At 41.7% G+C, this 22886-nt stretch overlaps 1 protein-coding gene across 1 annotated transcript; it reads left to right on the top strand.

Annotated features, from left to right (window-relative positions):
* The first annotated feature begins 1300 nt into the window (after positions 1-1300).
* npffr2a (neuropeptide FF receptor 2a) lies at positions 1301-21721 on the top strand. Its single transcript, XM_048243708.1, has 5 exons — positions 1301-1562; positions 2254-2596; positions 9263-9362; positions 20248-20894; positions 21409-21721. Exons 2-5 carry the CDS (start codon positions 2266-2268, stop codon positions 21642-21644), a joined length of 1314 nt encoding a protein of 437 aa, XP_048099665.1. The 5' UTR covers positions 1301-1562; positions 2254-2265; the 3' UTR covers positions 21645-21721.
* The last annotated feature ends 1165 nt before the right edge of the window (positions 21722-22886 follow it).

Raw genomic sequence — 22886 nt, 5'->3', positions numbered from 1 at the left:
ACTCAATGAGTTAAAGACCATTATTAAATCAGTAATCCCTCTTCCAGCATGACTGTCCACAGTGCACAAAGCAAGGACCATAACGGCATGTTCAAGGTATTTTGGTGTGGGAGAACTTGACTGGCTCGCAAAGAACATAGTTCTTCACACACTATCCATCACCTTGGGGATAAACTACAACAGACATTGGGGAGCCAGGTCTTCTCGTCCAACATCATAAATGTTTCTATGGATGAATGAGCAAAAAATCCCCTCCCGTCACTGACCTTTTTGGGGTCTGGTAGAAACGTTAGTGAATTATGGTGTTCCAGACTAGTATCTCCCTTAAAGGAGATCTAGTTGGGCGTGGCCAGGCTAACATGTGTTTCTCATTGATCAAGCCTTTCCCCCGTAATATTTTTAATTGATCCCATAGCATATTGTACAGTAGTTCAACAAGAGGGTTTTGTGGAGCTCATGGTTGTATAACCCCAAGTGTGTCTGAGTAAATTCTCTCATTAAGGAGGCCCTAAAGGAGGGTTAGCAAAGGCAGTTTGCTAAGAGCAGAGAGCTGTAACTTACATCAAACATATTTCCTCTAACAATTTCATACCCTTGGGCTTTTACTATTTAGAGTTTCTGCTTGGAATGAATATGCTTTTTAGACAAAGAAGGCTGGGAAATTCTCAGGCCATGCATTCAATAATAATGTTGATCTCTCATCCTGTGAAGCAATAATTTCACTTGAAACACTCAAACATGCATTTAAATTAATGCACTTGGTAACTTCCACTGCCCATTTCTCAGCTATGTCTTAAGCAAATCAATTATTATTTAATTAAAGATAGACAGGCAACATCCTGCAATATTGTAGACCAATAACTGCTTGCTGATAGGTCATTTTATGGTGAACTGCGCCCTCTATTGATGGAATTCCAGCTAGAATAATGCCAGAGTATATTGCACGCACCTATACCTTCATAAAGCATTCGATTGAAATGCAATGAGTTATCATTTTACCGTTTTAACCATTTCGGGTATATCAAGCTCCGAAGAGAAACCAAATAAAATAAAATGAAAATAATAAACAGACACCTATTACTTCAAAGAAAATATTTGGTGCATATTATTGACCATTGACTACAGACTGTCAATAAAGAATCAATTTATTCATTAGATTTTTTGGTCCACCTCCCTGAGCGTGACGACTGACATGATCATAAACATAACGGCTATCAGTCTCTCGCGCACCCTCCCTCCCTGGTCCTTCCCCCTCTTCCTCTCCCGTGTTCAGATAGTTAAATCACATAGTCCACAGTAGAGTGCGGAGCAGGACAAAAATGTTTCCCGCCTCATGCATTGATGGCAAGGGCATGAGTGTGCGTTAAAATATTGTTTTGCACATTTTGGGCTTGAGTTTTCATAGTTCTAAGGCGACCATATTGAGAAGACCATTCTCATTAAGGATTTTAATGGAGGAACCCATTCTTATAGCATTTTAAGGGTAAGACAGGTACAGTTAATAATAACTGTCCTTTTCTTTCCCCCTGCCTTTAACGCGGACACTTCTGGAAATTCATGTGGTAAGAATACATCTGATGAAACTATTTTTCCTTTTAAGCTTTTTATATTCATAGCATACTGGTATCGTCAAAGGAAAGTTGATTTTGTTATAGCCTACTTGTTTCTTGCTGTACTATAAAAGGGTATTTTGTTCAGTTTGTCTTTTTTGGATTCATTTTGGGATTTCTAGAGGATTAGTTTTGCGTTGCCTAAACTGATGCTGTTTCTAGATTTCGCAATATAGCAGGAGCGCTTTACTACGTTCTTATTGGCAAGGTCTGAGTCGACGAATTACTCAAGTCATTAAATGCTATTGTTTGCGTGTTTTTATAGGAGAGTATTTATTTAGAAATGATACTATTATATATGTATCAAATAACATATTTAACAAATAAGTGTGATATAATTTTGTGCGCGGTGCATGCTCTGCGCTGTCTGCGCGCGCAGTCAGTACCGTTCAATGTCTTGTCAATATGGAATGAAGTCGGTCGGCTTCGATTTTGTTCATTTGTAGGCTTGATCAAAGTTGTAGTCTACATAGCAGCAACTAAATAAGTCTTGCATTGAAGTGAGTGCAGTTTATTCATCCCAATAGTTCTGACCATGTGTTTGTCTTAAACAGTTGTTCAACCTCCAGTATTTTTTCTCATTAACTTATTGCTGTGCATGTGCATTCTTCATGAGGTCTAAACGTCCACACTCTGTTTTCAGGACGAGTTGAAAATGAACGAGAGGCCGGAGTCAAACTTTACTTTTTCTGATGGTGATAACTGCACTTTTCCCAATGCCTCGAGCGACCACACCATACCAAGAAACAATATCACTTATGTCGGATACTACCTGCATCAGCCGCCTACCGCGGTGGTGTTCATCGTGTCCTACTTGCTCATCTTCCTGGTGTGCATGGTTGGCAATGGAGTTGTTTGCTTTATAGTGCTGAGGAGTAAGAACATGCGCACCGTCACCAATCTTTTCATCCTCAACCTCGCCATTAGTGACCTACTCGTTGGGATTTTCTGTATGCCTACAACACTGCTGGACAACATCATTACAGGTGAGCGGCGTTGGCGCATTTAGAACATCTGGCACTATTTGAACATGCGAGCAATTAATCAATGTTAATCGATGGTGCGTGACATTGATCTATGCCTCCCCTCAAATTAGGACTGACTAGCGTAATTGAAAATAGAGCGGTTTCATGCTTATCAGTGTAACCAGATTACACCAGTCAATAACCACAAATTACAATATAGAACAGAATGGTAAGTTGTCAGAATGGTAAGTTGTCATTTTAAGAAATGGAAGAGTAGAATTCACCAGCTTGTAGGCCTACATCTCTTTCTGGCCATGTCAAGACGTGCATACTTCTTTGAAGTGTGAATAATTCATTATGATGAGCAAGAAGATGTGGGGAGTGGAAATGGGAAAGACAACTTGTACTACCACACCATAGTGCTCAAGAAGTGTTAGCTCTGATTCAAACATACAGTGTACACCCTGTCTCCCGCACTGTGTGTGGTATCTTAGGCAACCAGCAAAAGCCAGGGCCTGAAGACCTGTCCTTGGTTAATACTAGTGCTGGGCGGTATGACCAAAAATGTACATTGACAGTACATTGACTAAGGATGGTCTATTTTACTGTCATGATATAGAATAACTCCACACTAGTGGTAATGCAGTTTTGCATGGCCCCAGAAAATGATGCTGTTTACAAAAAGCCACTCATGATTCTAATGAAGAATCTAATCAGAATGCAAAGACAATTGCAGTCAAAATACAGAACTTTTACTGTGCAAATTTCACAAACATCTTGTATAAAACCAATACAAAAAGTAGTGCCACTTGCAATAATTATACTTTTTTGAAAATGATACCATTTAAAATAAAACCTCTCTGTTAATATGCTTACTCTGTCAAATAGGCCTATCAGAAATGTATTGTTATTGTGTGGTTTACATGACGTTAGTGGTAGCGTTAACTTCATGTGGATGTCTTGTTAGCCTGCCATGAGCTTCGGTTCGGTTCGCTAGGCAAAACATTAACAAAAAAGTTCGTTTTGGTGCACTGATGGCAGTCAGGATCATTTCTAACTAGCCAGCTAGTATTGCTCAGTGCATGTCTATAACACGCTTTACTTGCTACCTGGATAATTTAAGCGAATATTCTTAAAGTGAGATGAATGATAAGATCATTAAACTTCACTGTGTTCGGTGGGTTGCTAACTAACGCCATCACCTACTAGCCAGCTAGTTACAGCTGTTGAACAATCTCAATAGAATTTTCGTGACGGTAAATCCTTTTCAATGCAGTATCCCATACCGTTTTTCCTTAACTAAAGAAACAATTTAAGGTATTATTCTGTGCAACACCCTTAAATAAACCCCTTACCTAAGGAGAAATTAAGCCGTAAGGGTCATACTTCAAGGAAAAAACTTAAGGTGTTTTGTGTTAATCCTCACTATGCCTCGCATAGTGTGAAAAAGTCCCGTCTGAAACACTGTCGCGCGGTGCAGCGTTCAAAACGTTGTGTAATCAAATACACCTGTATGGCGGTATATTACAAATTCATATCATAACGAAAATATATACCGGTATAGGGTGTGAACCGGTATATCGCCCAGCTCTAGTTAACACAACAAAAGACAGTGTAAAAACAAACACAGTAATTATTATTTTTTTTTAAAAAAGTTACACATATTGAGAATGGTGAAATGCAACTGCAACTGTATCTCTTTGATGCCATTTAGACTCTCATTTCTACATATTGTTGAAGTTATTAAAGACAAGATTATGCTAAATCAAAGTACGGTAGATGTTGAATCAAGTTGGATGAATTTTCACCAGTTTCGTCATAAAGACCATGTTAGTTGAGACGAAGACAAGTCGTAGAACTTAAACTAAAATAGTAAGAAGCAATGAAATGTAATGGATAGTCTATCAAGGCACCAGTACAACCACCAAGATGCATTGTGATCCAATCATTCACTTGCCAAGGTCCTCAGGGGCGCATATGACCACATTTTTATAGTGTCTCTTTAAACAATGAATTTGTGGGGGACACTTATATGAAGGTTGTCTAATACAGTTACCAAATGGTTTTGCTATACTAATGTATACTTGAGACTACTCAAGAGGAGAATGTGTTGTGTGTGCAGTTAAATAGAACTTCCCACAATGCATTGAGCCTAGAATGAGTAGGCCTAGGTCAGATATGTAGGCATTAATTGTGATTCAGTGAGGTTGGCACCAAGCCAAACTGACCTGTGTGTGTGTGTGTGATTCATTTAAAAGGACTGGCAACAGAGGACAGCTCATCATTGCTGACAATAGGAAATGGGAAAGTAAGATTTATCATTACACTATGATCAGTTCAACATAAATCACCTGCTGTGTGGGCTCCCCTTTTATTGTCTGAGCCACACCTGTACGCTACGGCTTTTCAAAGGCACTGCGAGTCTGCGAGTACAGATGAGACTTTGGAATGATTCACTCATGTTGACAGGATACAAGTGTAGGAACAAAGTATTCCTCAAAGCCTACACAATACAAGCACCTCAGGAGTACTATGCACAATCAAGCAGATCAGAATAGCGGAAATGAACCCTATCCAAGCAATGGCTGAAACTGAGGGAGCATAAAGCATAACTAATCAGTTACACTGTGAAGTAGGGCAAAGTGGTGTCACACCTGTGGAAGCTGCTTTTGGAACTGTGTATCAAGCCCTGCCAGTGTGGGTTTAAATGGACTCCTAATCTGATTAGAATCAGAATAATGGCTTAATCGGAATAAAAATGACACATATAAACACCTTGATCAGAATTAAACTGCCGATCCGATTAGAATTCTGATCGGAATGGAAGGGGTGGTGAATTCTGTTCTTATTCTGATTGAACAGCCATGTATACAGCCATGTATACAGTGAGGCATTCTGGGGCATGGTGTGTGTGGCAGCCATTTTGAGATGTTATTATGTTTAAATAAGACTAAATTAAGCATGTGTCCAAAGATTGCAGGGATGACTATGCATATGAACTTGTGTTATGTTAGGACATCTACACAATGGCATGTTGGCCAAAAAGTTATAATGGGCCACTTTCTTTGACAATGAATTGACATGTAACACATGTCAGACTGTACGACTAGATGCTGTATACTGAATGTCATGAGAATTGGATAAATGGCTTATGAATTGTTCTGTGAATATCTCGAGAACCGTAGGGCCTAGGAGGTTCACCTTTTTTTCGTATGTTGGTCTTAAGGGGGCATGTCAACCTATCCCATTACCACTTATTTCATGTATAGCGCCACCTAGTTAAAAATGAAAAAGCAAAAAATGAGGTGTTTTCATCACAATATCTCTGGCTGACATGGTCAAAACTGCACGAAATTGAATGCATGCCAAGTTTTGTGAACTTTCGTTCATGGGGGGCCTTAAAATAAAATAATTTATGTGTACATTTAGTGACCTACACCAACAAGGATTCCCGGGACACTGAAAGACCGGGCCACACGAAACTAGGTGGGCATGTAACCCCACATGGATAGCATGGAACCATCGTTTTTCGTTTTGATCTGTAGCCCCCCCGCTGGACTGCGCCCCCAGAAAGGAGGGTAGGGCAGACACAGTTTTCTGTCTTCTGTCTTGAGAACTGTAGGGCCTAGGATGACCAAATTTTTCCGAATGTTTGCCTTCAGGGGTCATGCTAACCCATTCCATATGCACACATGTGCATATAAACAGATACACACGCACACATACATTCACAGTAATCATACGTATGACACATACTCACACAGTAGACATATGTACGCATGCATGCATAAGCACAAACACAGGCACATAATGTACGCAGGCACACACACAAGCACGCACACACACACACACACACACACACATAAACATAAACATGTACACGCACACATGCACACAATTCAAGAATTTCTCAGAATTATGAACAGGCAAGATGGGGGTGGGGTTGTATAATGAATTTTACATGTGAAATCTATGAACTAATCATGTTTTGGTACTTGTTGTCTAGAAGATACCAGTGAGAATTGAGTGTGGATAATGCAATTTAGTGCGACAGTTAGAATCACATAGGCCTTTATGATTTATTTTTGTGGAAAAAATGTGCTGGACTGGGCGGCGGTCATATTTTGTACCGCTCTGCGGGACATCTAGTTAACTCTTAATTAACTATTATCAACCGATTTAGCTGATATCCCAGCTGTCCTGTTCACTTACTATCAACTATTGACAGCTGTGCACACAGGAGACAGGAGAGTGGAAAGTGTTCTATTTTTTATAGCCTATTTTGTCGTCATAGAAGCAACTTTTAAAATGGAACTCATTAAAATTAGCTTGCTCTTTAATGTAGTCCATACAGGCCTCTTTGTCGCAACAAAATGGAAAATAGAAAAAGAATATTAAAAGAAAAAAAGAGAGAAAATCATATCTCATTTACACTGCCTTGGCTGAATCATTTTCACAGCCAGACTTTGCTCAGGCACTGTTGCCTAGTGATGCTGGAGACTTTGGATGAGAATAATTAAACACTGAGAACTTGAAACTCCATATCTCACTGTGAGATGTTTCTAACAGGCATTCAGTCAGATCCATTACAACCCAGGGGGCTGTCCCCTAAGGGCAAAGTTGAGTCCTTGACATTTTTCTCACTGTGGGAAAAAACTGTCAAAATCAGTCATTTAGTGGAGAGGAACATATTCTTTCATTGTGAACATCTGCTGGATATGATTTCCACTTCAGGAAGAAAAAAACAAAGATAATTTTCATCATCTGGAGACTTACTAAGCCTATGAATTTGTCTGGTTTCTTCTCAAACATATAGCTGGGATTATAATAAAGAGCTCAAAGATGTCAGTCATAGTCAAGAGTTGGACCAACCATTCAGCCAAGGTTTGTGGTGTTTTCTAAGTTACAATCAGATAGGGTTGAAGTGGAGCAGTAATCAAGGATCTTTGTTACAATGGCTACAAACCAGACATCGCAAAGTGTTCAACCTATGACAATTACTGCTAATCAGGTCGAATAACATGTGTATTGCTATGGAAGGTGGTCATTGACCCAATATAATTGTTCATACTTACAGACTCACAGCCTTTGAGGGTTAAAAAAAAAAAAAAAACTAAACAACGGATATAAAATGGTAGCGGAAATAGTATGCAATGCGTTTTTGATGTTGTTAATTTAGTATGTCACAGGTGCTATCCCATTCCCATACCCATTTGAGCTCAATCACCTCAGGGCTTAGACCTTAGGAGAGATAATGAGATTTAGTGGTTGTGTTGTTATGGGCCAGGGTTTTAAACAGATATAATGGCTATGGCATTTTTCGGGGGGAAAAAAACAGAGGGTGAACTTATTCATCCAGAGCCTAGGACAGTCGGAACGTGAGTGCATTATGTGATCCTGCTCATGTTCTGATCGCATCATGATAGTTCTAATCCCCACATTACAGTATGTCCTTTGGCATCATGGCTTTATCAGCGCAGCCAATCTCTACTGCCAATGCTGATGCACTCGTTAGTGTCCTGAAGGACCAACTGGTATGAAATACCGACTGCGCCTGACCCTCGAGTTGTGCATTTCATTTATGGACCACAAAGAGAGGATTATTTTCTGAACTGTGGCATGTTTGGCCTAAAGGTTAGAGAAGCAGGCTTGGGTCAAGTCCCCCGTACTGGGGAAAATGTGGGTGGGGCGGGTGAATGAGCAGCATCCCTCAGCATCCATTGCCATTATAAGTGCCCTTGAGCAAGGCACCTAACCCCCAACTACTCCCCGCACACCACCAAGTGGCTTCTCACTACTCTGAATGTGTACATGCTCAATACTGATAGTGTGTGTGTATGTTCTTTGCTCAGTGATTTCCAATGGATTAAATGCATAGTCCTTATTTCCCAATAAAATGTCACTAATAATAAACTGTATGACATAACCTTATACCTATAACCAAATATTGTAGAAGTCAGTCGTGTAAAGCTGTCATCTCTCAATGGCATAAGGAACATATCAGTATCCGTATAGGACACAATAATACTACAAGAATTCTACAGTGTAATTCTGCCGTGGTCTTGCTGTATTCTAAGATAAACATGCCTTGAGAATTCCGCAAGCTCTGTGACCCTAATTAGCCCATTTCACAAGATGGGGCCACTGTGTAAATGAACTTTCTGTGGAAGAACACTGTCCCATAGACAGCAAAAGAAAAGTCCACAGGAAAGACAGAAACAGGACGACGTTTTACCCTGCCAATTAAGGTATCATTAACATCAATGAGGCCGGACACCTGGACACTGTGAAATTGGTCTATTGGCTGTGGAGGATGTGCTAATGGATGTTCTGCTGAAAGAGAGGAGAAGAGTCATTCTCTTTCTTTTCCAATCTCTCTGACAAATCCGTTTGTAACAAAAGACTTCTTTAACCTTGAAAATAACAGCATACTTGTAGCACAAAACACAAAAGGACATCAGGAGGTAACAGGAAGGACAATACTGTAAATGTTCTGCTATTTTATGAGTAACTTAAAAAATAGGATAGTAATACTATGTTACGTAATATAAACTCAACTACAGTAATATGCTTGATTTTATGACTATCATACAAGTTATGAAAGTACTCTTTTACCGTAACATAATGCATTGTTGAATAAGGCGATGGTGAAGAACATTACGTTTTGTTCATTTGTCTTGTTTTCAGGATGGCCATTTGGAAGCCTGGTGTGCAAAATGAGTGGTATGGTCCAAGGCATATCTGTATCGGCATCTGTCTTCACCCTGGTGGCCATCGCAGTGGACAGGTAATGCCACAAACTCATTTAATTTAGTCAACATTCATGCTTTCTTCACTGAGGAATACTTTGTGGTGATGTGTGTCAGAAAAGTCTTCCCAAACAGTTACTCATGATTAATGTCCAGGCTGTAACCAAATCCACTACGTGGGTGTGATGAAGGTGTTTCTGTGTGGTATTTTTTACATTGAGCTTGCCAAAAGAAAGACTGTGATTGCATATTGTTTATTTATACAACAGTCAGGTCAGATCGAACTAGCCTATTTATTTTTTTAGGCATTCTGTGAGTCATCACGAGTGGTGATATCTCAGGACATCCCTACTCGAGTGTTTTACAGTAGTAATCACTCCGTGCAACATTCTATTCATTCAAAGCGATAGAGCAGCGATTTCATAAAGTCACTACTTTGAGTGAGTAAATAAAGAGTAGGTAATTTTCAATTTAATATGAGACATAAGTAGGCTATACAAATGACTGTGTGCACAAGCACATAGCCTCTCACACTGGACTTGGCTCTTGAGTGGTGTTGCGTTGCTCAAGTGGTGTTGCATTGCTTATTGCGTACCTTCGGCACTCAACCTTTGGCCTTGTACCTACGGACGAATTACAGCCATGGCAATGTCCTTTACCAACACCACTTCCACTTGTGTCATATTGCCTAATGCTTCATTGGTGGGCATATGCTTATGGACAAATATGTAAATGTCGAGTAGGATACCAACCAGTGATAGATGCACTGGAGTATGATGATAGGTTAAACTATCTCTTCTGTAAGGTAAACAAAACAGTTGTGTCATTGGAGATCAGTGTTGTAATGTAACGGAGTACAAATACTTCGTTACTGTACTTAAGTAGAAATTTCACGGATCTGTACTTTACTTCACTATTTACATTTATGTCAACTTTCACTTTTACTCCACTACATTTCCTAGATAAAATGTATACTTTTACTCCGTTATATTTCCACTAAGCATCTTCGTTACTCGTTACTAAAACATAAAATTAGAAGAAATGTGTGCGACGGCAATAAGGGAGGTTTGGCAAATCTCTGCTAGATTGCATTACGCACGCTCCGCACGCTGCACGAGCGCTAGTTTGTTGCTAAAGGAGGACGCACAACTGAAACCGCCATGGAACCTACTGGAGGACCTCCCGTTATCATAGACGACCACCCCGACGATAGTGGTGAACTCAGTGAACAGGGTAGTGGTGAAAATAACGTCATACACCCGTGGCTGTATTTGCAAGAAATGTTTCTGTACATTGGCAGCTTTCTGTGAAGCTGAACACTCCGCTACCTGCCTCAGTGGCCTGTGAAAGGCTATTTAGCATGGCAGGACTTGTCTTCAGTCCAAGAAGAGTAAGACTGAATCAGGCCCGGGGTGGGTAATCGGGAGAATTCCCGGTGGGCCACTTCACTTTTGGGCCGGTCGAGGAAAAAAATATTGACATTTGTCACGTTAGTCTATCTTTTCTTAAAGTAGGACACGTTCAGCATTCTGTGCATGACACCAATGCAATGCCTCTGCCTACGTGAGGGAGTTCTCCCCTCCCAAAAAGAGTTGGTAGGGTCCATATAACCCATCTTTTCCAAAAGTTTTCAGATACGGATAGCCGAGCCGGCCCTACAGTAGACACAAGCGTCAGGAAGGATGGATGGTAGAAAGAGGCCAGGAGAGACTGAGTAGCAGATCAACCAGTCGACCACTGAAAATGATGAGCCCAAAATTAGTGATGAGGAGGCCATGACTACAGGGACAAGTAGAGAGGATAAATTAAAGTTATTTAATGTAAGAAAGAGCAATTACCCTACATGATAAACCTATATGCCTTGTTTGCTCAGAAGAGGGTGTAATAAAGGAGTAGGCTAAATCAAAGTCCTTTTAGGCAAGACCCTCCACTCAGCGGCTATATTGCAACGCTTTTTGGGCACTCATCGGGCATCCTGTTCGGCAGAAATGTGCGTGCGCAAGGCTTCACGACACCAATCTTGCTCCAGCAGCGAGTTCACAACACATGATTGGCACAATGTCTTCACAACACACCATATGATTGGCTCAATGTATTCACATCACACCACATGATTGGCTCAATGTCAACATGTCGAGGTTTTGCCGAGGAAGGGGTGGGATATGTGTAGACAACTGCCATATTGCCGTTACAAACTAGCCCCATGCATTTCTATGGAGGATTTTTTGAGTGCTGTGTCTCCTTAATTAGGAAGTCTGGCTAAATCACCAAACAACAATATAGCCTACCCATGCAAAAAAAACATGTAGCCTAAACATTAGTTCAATATGCCTCTTTGTGGAAGTGTGGGATAGGCTACATTTCAAAGGCTTTCTTTCTGTTTTTGTTACTTGTGGAATAGTGGAATATTTTTTGTTAACTTCTCAGTTGAAGTGAGTATATAACCTTTACACATTTGTTGAACCATGGTACTAATAAAAACTACAGGATAGTAGTGAAATGGAAATGTTGCTTCATTTATCCAATTTCCACCACTATGGAAAACGTGGGCCGGTTAATAAGTTATTTATTTTTAATTTTTACCTGAATTTCATACAAAAGTGACATTTCTGTTTCAGTTTTTTTCTTTGATGTCAGCTCTAAAAATATGCTGTTTGTTCTTTGAACTTAAGAGAATTGTGCCTGAAAAGTCCTAGAAAAGAATGTGATTTCGATTTGATGAGTGAGATTAAGAAGATATGGGAACCTTGAATATGCTTTATGCTTTACTATATGAAAGCCAAAATAAAGTTCACAATAAAAGTTCAAAATAAAACCGCTTTGCTTTTACTTTTTTACTTTTACTTCAAATACTTAAGTACATTAAATATCAGAAAATTACTTTTGATACTTAAGTACAGTATATATCAGATACTTTAAGACTTTTACTTAAGTAATATTCTAAAAGGTAACTTTCACTTCTACCAAAGTCTTTTTCTAGTACGATACTTGTACTTTTACTCAAGTATTGCTTTCTAGTACTTTATACAACACTGTTGGAGATGTATACTAAATATGGGCATTATTCCCTGTGGAGTGCTTTCTCACTTCAGTCAGGGGTCCAGCTGTTTTTTAAAGGGTTCAACATAAGCACTTGCCTGGCCTGGGAGTGCAGCAAGTTGGTAGGCCACTGTTTGGGCCAGTGTCAGTTTTTCTGCCGCTGATCTGATGCTAACTTGCTGAAGCTAAACATGTGAGGCTACTAACAGAAAGAGGGGCTATATTACAGTGAAATAAAACATTTTATTATGTAAGTTTTATATAAAAGTGACTTTTCGGGCCAGTAGAAATATACGAGGGGCTTGTACAAATCAGATTTATTGGCCCAAGGGGTTGATGGAAGGAAAATCTGATGTTCTTGAATTTCCCCTTGGGGATCAATAAAGTATCTATCTATCTGTTGGACCTGTTTAAAATTGAATGAGTCCCATCCCATTAGCCACAAAATCGACTTTTTGTGAATTTCCAATTACCGTATCTGTCAGTATTAAAAGGCATACTCCCAAAAGTATGCCTTTTAATAAAGTATGCCTTTTAAAAAAGTAATCTGCTAGGCAATTAAAAATATCTGCTACCACATTCGGGTCCAACACCTGGGTTCAAGTCTGACCGGGGTCATAGCCTGATCCCACCCAATCTCCCTCTCTCCCACTCGCTTCCTGTAAGTATCTTCACTGTCCTATACAATAGGCCGAAAAGGGCCAAAAAATATACGTAAAAAAAAATAAAAATTATGGCAGTGGGTCTATACGAAACGGAAGGCAGCTGTCTGCTGTCTCGCTGCCTTCAGCTCTCTACCGGGTCACTTGCCGTAGCAGGCATCAAGGTACCGGCTACAAACTTTGTTTCGGACAACCTAGCAAGATAGCAACACAGAACGCCGTTGTCAGGATACCAGAAAGAAGAATAACATAACGTTCGACTGCAGCAATAGTTGCTCACAATCACATTTTTTTTTCCGTTGAAGGCAGCATGAAGGATACATCAATGCTGAGTGAATGACTGCATCCTCACTCTGTTGCTGGCACCCCATGGTATTATCTGTGATATCGTTCCTTTTCCATTCCTCAAGCTCCCTGAGCGTCCGTGGGATGGGATATCTGTATTGTTAGGCACAACTAGACAGGAGTGCCATGCATGCGACCCCATGGCTAGATTGTACATTTGTTGTGGTCGTTTGAGGGGATTATATGCTGAGCAGATCTCTCTCTGTCTCTCTCTCTCTCTCTCTCCACTTCCCCTTGGCTTGACTAGTGGCTCTAATGAAATTGGCTCTCTGCCACTTGCACTGTGTTTTTCTGCCTGTCAGAACCGGCAGGCTCAGAGTGTCCACTCAGGCTTGGCAGCGCAGTTCCTGGGTTTCCCCCTTCCTGTTTCCACCGACAGCTGGGCCTCGCAGCGCTGTGATGTCACTGTTACATCATTAGAGTGCCAGCCGTACATGCATTAAAAAAATAGCCCTCGGTTTTAGACTTCCTCTTTCTTTCGCTTCCTTTTTCCTGTGTTTACTGTATATCTTGTGTTTTCCCTCCATCTCTCTCTCTCCCCCTCTGCAGTATCTATAATGTGTGTGTGTGTTTGCCATAATTTTCATGGGTGTGTGGTGCAGCTAGGTCATACTCTTTGTGTCTCTATGTGTGGAGCTTGGTGTGTGTGTGTGTGGGGGGTGGGGGGTGTGGGGGTTGTATCAGGGTAAGCTGACATCACTCTATGCCCTGCACCACCTCTCCACCCTTCCCAGGAAATTACTTTTACCAGGTCAAGACTTTTATTTGTCCCCACCTTTTCACATATTGTATAAGATTATAACTCCATCCTTTTTTCAGGTCAAATAATTGTGTTGACCCTCTTCAATAACTCTGAGGAGCCCCTGGGGCTCGTAGACCCGCACTACAGAAGATCTCTAATCTTTGACAATAGCATTCAGCCTGTAATTGTGTCTGTGCCGGTCACTGTTTCCTTGTTCTCCATCCTTCACTCCAAGTGAGATATTAAAGATGTTCTTCATGAATTTAACAAATTAACTGTTTTATTTTACACATTTATACTCAAACAAAGCTAATGAAATATAGAGTTAACGTCTCTCAGCTTCAAGACAAACCTTGTAGGCGATCAAATCTGCAGTGGGCCTCTAGCATTGAAATTCCAGCCCAGTCAGCTCCACTATAGCTAAAAGACAGTATTGAATATCAGTTTTTTCCTAATAGCCTACCCTACTACGTATCTCTTAGATTTCGCTAAGGAGTGTTGTAGGCTAGGAGTTATTGACGGCACTAACTTTTACAAAAGACCAGAAAACAATGTTAAGGCATTTGTAGAGAAAAAGGATGATTTGTGTGTTTTCTTCCTACACCTCACGGTAAGCTATTTCGTTGCTCTGATTGGTTAGGTCTATCCAATTGAGTGCAGAGGCATTCCCCCCCCTGTATCGGTTGAAACACGCCCCATAATTATGTCCCAATGGAGCAGTATCAGACTCATATTCTGACTAGAACAGGCTAACTCCATTCCCTACTCCTGCAACTTTTGTGTATGTACACGTAAATGAGTGTACGTGCATGTGTGTTTTGTGTATATGTGTGCTTCTCTGTGTATGTGTTTTCGCTTGTGTGTGTGTGTGTGTGTGTGGGGGCAGGAATTAATGCTATAGGACGCACACCCGCAGGAATTAATGCTATAGTACGCACACCCGTATCCGTGTGTGAGTGTGTGGTTAGCTATGTGTGTGTGTGTGTCTGTGCTTGTGTCTGTGTGCGTTTGTGTGTGTGTGTGTGTGTGTGTGCATTTATGTGTGTTTGCGTTTGTTCATGAGCGTGCGTGTGTGTGTGTATGCATAGTGTACAGTCATTAAAGGTACGCATACAGTTAAGAATAAAATTATTCCTACCCCTGGCAAATATTGATTCAGTGTTGATTTTCTCTTTATTGATATGTTTGTTCTGACTGTAAATGACACTACCACATGTCAAAAGGTTGTAAGACAATGTGGTAGAAACATGGAATCAAAAAAAGAAGAATTTTCATCTTTTTTATTTTTTTTATGAAAAATGGCGTGATTAAATAATCAATAGAAACATCTTTATTTGCATTCACAGCTCTCAAAATGGTTCTTATAATACCTACCAAGCCTCTCCATGTCTCCACAATGATTCTAGACTGCACCTTTTTAACAGCAATCTAGGTTTTGAGGCAAGAGGCAATCCCTCTGGCCTTGTGCTGACTTTTTTGACGGATTGGTTGAGATTGAGGGCTGATCTTGACTTTGTGGCCTCGCCATAAGGAATACTACACATATTTAAAAAAATAAAAGTTATTACAAGTGCTCTTCAGTTCTTACATCAGTCACTTTAGCTCATTCACCGCACCTATTAACACAGCACCTGTTCCGTGGGGGAATTACTCTTATTTTCCACCTCCCCTTGAGTTAAACAATTGATTTGGATGAACTGGAGAAATGTAAAAATCTGGATGAACTGGAGAAAGGTAAAAATAAATTGTGAGCGTATTTCCCCAAATGGTGGAATAACCCTTTAATGAGCACACTGCTTTAATAAGTCAGCTATTACTGTGTGTCAGCCGGTAGAGACCCCCTTTCCTAGCACCCCTCTTCTGTACCACTCATTGACCACGGCTTTCCTCTTTCTTCCCATGTTTCAATAACGAGCTGCCCGAGAGCTGGGTGCACTTTGTAGTTGTGATACGTTTGTAAAACCCTCATTGTGATATTCACAACAAAGAGGCTAGGCAGCCGTGGCCAACTGGTTTGGGCAGCCGTGGCCTACTGGTTAGCGCTTCGGACTTGTAACCGGAGGGTTGCCGATTCGAACCCCGACCAGTAGGAACGGCTGAAGTGCCCTTGAGCAAGGCACCTAACCCCTCACTGCTCCCTGAGCGCCACTGTTGTTGCAGGCAGCTCACTGCGCCGGGATTAGTGTGTGCTCACTGTGTGTTACACTAATTCACGGATTGGGATAAATGCAGAGACCAAATTTCCCTCACGGGATCAAAAGAGTATATATACAGATATACTTATATTCCTAGTTACACTAGTGTCGCTCAAACTGCGATGGCCTATTGAATATCTGTGTGGGCTATGTAATGCAGATGTTTCTGGGTTCAAAGTTTGGGTGCACATCCAGTTGTCATGGACTATGTGTAATAAGCAATATTTTTATGATCAATTAATTAAACATAGCACTACAAACCATCCTCAGGAAATGCAGAAAGAGGAAAAATAGTGTTTGCTAAACTGACAATTACATTATGTTGGTGTAGCCATAAATTCTCTATGCTGAAAAAAAAGAAAGACTGTCATGGAAAGAAAGAAAGAAAGAAAGAAAGAAAGAACCTTGTTTGCTCATAAGTAGGTGTAGAAAACCTATGCCGAGTAGTGATAGTGACCATAAGCATGATCATAACAATGACGGCCCCCAAGCTCTCATTCCAACAAATCCAGCCCACTGCCTAATATGAGTCTGACACCAATGTCTAATACTATGGAATAGGGAAAAATAAAATTGGCCCTTACACAATTGTGATTGACGTTCCCGATGGCCAGTCTGCTCCTGTCCTCAGGCATGCCTTGTGGAAGGGTCTCATAGGAATTGTCCCATGCTGCTCTGGGTTATTTGCTGGGAAGAGTGGATTTGGTTTTGGTTTGGTTTATTTATGGTTATAGAAAAACAAAAGGATCCAAGGGATAAGGGATGTAAAAGCGATGAACACTTTTTTCCAACATGGTCCCTGACGGGATGCCTAACAATGGAATAACCATGGGCAGTGTACAGTAGCTGCATCGTATGGAAATAATACTACTCTAGAATGCAGTGCATTGCACCGGAGAGTTCTATTCTGCCCTCTGTGCAACTGAAGACTGCATGTTAGATGGCCACCTGACCTGCCTGGGTAATTGCAGGGGTCAGTTTAATTACCATAATCTAGCCATAGCCACTTTCATGCTCAGGAGGAAGTCGGCCGGACAGAAAGGTCATGGTCTCTCTGAGTCAAGAATATGAGTCATGAATACACAATACGAATTTTAGTAAAAATAATAGTCTGTGAATATCTAACTTTTTTCCCATGCACACTCTGTCCACATAATAATAATGTAATATTACCCTATTTAAACAGATTCAGTCTTTAGGTAAATGAAAAATGAGAATCTCTCTGTAAATGCAGGGATTAAAGTGAAAAAAAATCGTTTGACTGAACTTTTTTCAGGCCATAAGTCATACGTTGTTCATATCTACCTATAGAGATAGCACCCCTTTTGCGGTCGCGACCTATTGGTTTTTAATGTACAAAAAGACACAAACAGCAAAATAAAGGGAGTATTCGCCTTATTCACACGGCGGCCATTGTTTAAACCAAAACGAGGCTACAGGGGACACTTACTATATAATTAATGCCACCTACAGGTGAATGCATAGAGCATAACAATCCTATGGGTTGTGTACCCTGTAGCCTCGTTTTAGCCGCCAATGGCCACCATGTGAATAAGGCGAATTGAGAGTGTTCTTGATTGAGATTGAGTTTTCCTGATGAACAAAAATATATTTTAGTACCATCCCTGGCCATTGCTGTTCTTTTCTACTGCAGCAATATTGTAGAAAGGCTTTAACTTACACTCTTATTTAATTACTTCAGGCCAAAAGTGAGATTTTTTTCTTGTTAATATGCAATTCAACACAAGTAAAATCTATAAAATCAAGTTTGCAAGACTTCCAATTTCCTCATCAAAGTAACGAATCCGAACATTCTAGATATTGATCATATTTCCATTTGTTGCCTCATCCGCATTTAATGAAAACATGGTAATTTTGAGTTTTACAGACAACTCAGTTTTCCAATGAGCAGCAATACTGTGTGTGCTCATGCAGGTGGTCTCCACATTTGATAATGACAATCTGGAGAGGGCGCTTTTGTCTTCAGCAACAGATTGTATAAGGTTGACAAGAGGTTGCGATATGATGAGGGACAGGTCGTGTTGCGCTATGAAAGAACATGCGTAGCCTACTTTCTAAACGTAAAAACGGTCATAAACGTAGCTGTTGTGGTGGCTAGTTGCACCAGGTGGGGAAGATGTCCTGAAATGCACGAACGTTAATCTTATGGCGGTCTTCTGATTGGTGGCGTACTAAAACGTTTGCATCCATAAACAATTTTCTTGCAGCAAACGCACAAAAGCAAACCCCTGGTACTTTAATTTCTTTACACCATGGCTTGTTAGTTATCCCCCATTTCCAACAGCCGCCCATCTCCATTTATTTTTTTAACTTTTGACACCTGCCTTCCTATAGCAACAACGCATCCATGACAGCTAGTGGCCTTGCCAAATAGACGCACACACATGACGCTAATATGCAAGGTTCTGGTAGGCCTACTGGTTATGGTTTTGTGCTATAAATTAATAATATTTTATAGCAAAGTTTTAAGTTGACTATTTTAATTGCATGGTTATTTTTTGTCAACATACACTCACAACCTACTGTCATTAAAAGTGAGGCCTAAGCAAAATAGGCCACAAGGCTGTCTGTGCGTCACAAACACGACTGACCCCCTCACTAAACAGTTTGCGATGATGACAATATTATTATTATTTTATGTTAACACGCTCAGTCAAAACCTTCCGTCGCAAATTGTGAAAAACATTGTTGTACATGTCATAACAGACGGGATAATAAATTGCATAGGCTACGGTTTATATTGCGTCGCTGTACATAATATTAGTTGCATTGATTAAAAACTGTAACAATAATAGTAGCCTACATTGGGTGGCATAGCAGGCTATCTGTTCAAGTCATAGGTGACACCCAAAATGAATGACCTCCCCTGACAAGAGTTCGCGATAGTAAGAAATTGTCTACATTGATGCACGGAAAGAACACAGCCTACGCTTCTTTTCCGAATTCGCACATAGAGCTCACAATATCATATCCAAAAAAGTTAAAAGGATTGGCCAACCTCATCAGCTGTATCGATTGTGTCACTATAATCCAACTTTTGGACCGTTATTAGTCCTCCATACGTGTTATTTTTTTAAGCAAACGCCCCAGGCCAATGAGACAACATAACTCAAAGTGAAACTCATGGCTGACGTAGGCTATCTTCTTGAGCGGTCACTGATTGAGACACAGAAAGTTCTCAAGAACACTATTAGGTCTTTAAACATTTACCATCACACACATTAATTCATCCGACCTAATATTTGTAGTTGCCTTAAAAAAGGAAAAGAAAAGGTGATAGTCCCCCCCCCTCCTATTTATTTTTCTCATCGGATCTGCATCGATTTCAAATATCACATTTCTAAAATCAAATTGACTGAAATCCGTCGTATGACGGAAAACTGTAATCCTTGTAAATGTTGATAGATTCATGAGCTGTAACAGTTGTGTGGAATTAAGTGAAATCATATTTGACATTCCCTTATGAGTCCATACTATGTTGATCTGTGCACAGCAGTTACAGACCTATTAGTCAGCAATTCACTGTGAGCTTATGTTGTCAGCTGCACAATTCAATTATGTCTCCAGTCAGGGTTCATGGAACTGAATCATTTACAAGTCATGCTTCATAAAATGTATTAGTTATATCATTAAAGGAAAGCAAAGGCTCGCATAGAGACACATTAGCTTTTTTTTTCCAGACAAATTGTTTTTTTAAATGAATGCCTGATCATGGACAGGTGAAGCTCTCGCTGTCTTAGAAATCATTTTATGCTTAATGCTGCGATAAGCATGAGGCATTGACATTGAAACAAACTAAGTGTTCTAAGGGCCTATTATATTCAATTGTGAATAACTATGAACAGAGGACCCTTGAGAGGGAGAGGAAGGCAGAGACAGAGGCAGACGGTTTCATGACTCTTCTATTTATCTTCCACAGGTTTAGATGCATTGTGTACCCCTTCAAGCAGAAGCTGACGATATCTACAGCTACCCTCATCATCATCGTCATCTGGGTTTTGGCCATATCCATCATGTGCCCATCAGGCGTCATGCTGCAGGTGACCAAAGAGCAGACCATCCGGATATACCTTGGGGACGGCAACCGGACAAGCCCGTTCTACTGGTGCCGTGAGAACTGGCCCAACCAGGAGATGAGGAAGATCTACACCACGGTTCTCTTTGCCAACATCTACCTTGCGCCCTTATCGCTCATTGTGATCATGTACGCGCGGATTGGCATCACCCTCTTCAAGACGGCCGTGCCGACCGGGGACAAGCCCGGCGCCGGGCACAACAACCGCCACACGGTGTCCAAAAAGAAGCAGCGGGTCATCAAGATGCTCCTGGTAGTGGCACTGCTCTTCGTCCTCTCCTGGCTGCCCCTGTGGACACTCATGATGCTGACGGACTACGCCAGCCTGTCCGAGTACCAGTACCGGGTCATCAACATATACATCTACCCGTTCGCCCACTGGCTGGCGTTCTTCAACAGCAGCGTCAACCCCATCATCTACGGTTTCTTCAACGAGAACTTCCGGCGCGGCTTCCAGGCCGTGTTCAAGTTCCAGCTGTGCGGTGGAGGAGGTGGCGGTGGAGGAGGTGGCGGTGGAGGAGGTGGCGGTGGAGGAGGTGGCGGTGGAGGAGGTGGCGGTGGAGGAGGTGGCGGTGGAGGAGGTGGCGGTGGAGGAGGTGGCGGTGGAGGAGGTGGCGGTGGAGGAGGTGGCGGTGGAGGAGGTGGCGGTGGAGGAGGTGGCGGTGGAGGAGGTGGCGGTGGAGGAGGTGGCGGTGGAGGAGGTGGCGGTGGAGGAGGTGGCGGTGGAGGAGGTGGCGGTGGAGGAGGTGGCGGTGGAGGAGGTGGCGGTGGAGGAGGTGGCGGTGGAGGAGGTGGCGGTGGAGGAGGTGGCGGTGGAGGAGGTGGCGGTGGAGGAGGTGGCGGTGGAGGAGGTGGCGGTGGAGGAGGTGGCGGTGGAGGAGGTGGCGGTGGAGGAGGTGGCGGTGGAGGAGGTGGCGGTGGAGGAGGTGGCGGTGGAGGAGGTGGCGGTGGAGGAGGTGGCGGTGGAGGAGGTGGCGGTGGAGGAGGTGGCGGTGGGTGGAGGAGGTGGCGGTGGAGGAGGTGGCGGTGGCGGGTACCGGCGCAGGACGTACTCGCACCGCTTCCAGGGTAACGCGGTGCTGCCAGCCAACCCGCAGCCATCCACCGAGCCCATCTCACTCAACAGCCTAGAGAACACCAGCTCGCGGCGGGTCAACCAAGTCAACGAGCAGGACTTAATCATGGAGGACTTGGAGAAGGCCTCCCAGAGTAGCGACGGGAAGGACGGGCCGTCCCTTTGAGAAAGCACAAATACAAACAGCCAGGCATGCTCAGTCTAAACATATCGCAGCTATTAGTATTACATGTATAACATGATGTTGTGTGTGTGTGTGTGTGTGGGTGAAACGTTCCCCTGGGACCGTTTTGGCAAACCCAGCCAAACGTTCCACCAGACACATTTCTGAGGTGCAAACTTGCCAGCAACCCAGCGGGGGTGCTAAAGAGAGACGTTTAGACATTGTTTACTACAGTTAGGTCTGGTCAAACTAAATTGTAGCTTACACAAGCTCAGCAGTATTCTTTGGTTACCAAACCAAAGTTTTGGATTAATAGTGCCTATATCTCGCTACGTTTCACAAAATATAAGGGCACAAACCCTGAACTGCCGTCTATGAGTTAGCTGCCACATGTTAGACATATAGCCACATACAGACCTAACTGTAGTAAACAACATCTAAACGTCTTTAGCACCCCCGCTGGGTTGCTGGCTAGTTGGCACCTCAGAAACGTGTCTGGTGGAACGTTTGGCTAGGTTTGCCAAACCGGTCCCAGGGGAACGTTTCCCTAATGAGACCAGGTTGGTGTATTTAGTGATTATATTCATGAATTTGGTGTTCTTGTTATTAACTTATTTGTCGAAAGAATGTCATAAGAAGAAAGAGAGGTCTGAATAAACTAGCCTCTTCACTACTCATAGGAGATGTGGAATTTAAAAAAAAGGCTCCAATGCTTCTGAAATATTTTGTATCTTGTACATTTGAAACCATTTCACATTTTGATGTAACTGAAAGGACAAAAGGTCTTTTTACTACCTCCTTTTAGATGCTAGTGGAAGCATGTGAGTTTTTTTTTTTACACAGCAAATGACCCACATTATATCAGATCCCAACAGTATGACTCACTCTCATTTGAAATACATGAACCCAGCTGGAGTGAGTGCCCTCAAAACGAAAAGCAAAGTGCAATTAGACTCAATATTAGCACAACCGTATTCCTAGGGTATAAATAATTTCAAGGGTGGATCAGTTAATCAGCTCCAAGCCTTTATAGCTAGGTGAATTCATTAGATTTAATTATCTCTCTCTCTCTTTCTCTCTCCCTCTCTCTCTTTCTCTCTCTGTGCCTCTATGTTGTCTTAATGTCAGTATGGGGTGTTGTCATTTAATATTGAAAACAGGGTACAGTTGTCTTGTGTGTTTTAATACAAACATGTATTCATTTTCTCCATGTGGAATGTTAAAGTGAAAAGTGAAAGGTCTTAA

The sequence above is a fragment of the Alosa alosa genome, chromosome 5, assembly GCF_017589495.1.
Source record: "Alosa alosa isolate M-15738 ecotype Scorff River chromosome 5, AALO_Geno_1.1, whole genome shotgun sequence".
Lineage (NCBI taxonomy): Eukaryota > Metazoa > Chordata > Actinopteri > Clupeiformes > Clupeidae > Alosa > Alosa alosa.
Note: the sequence above shows the minus strand (reverse complement) of the source record. Positions and strands in the feature narration are given on the sequence as shown.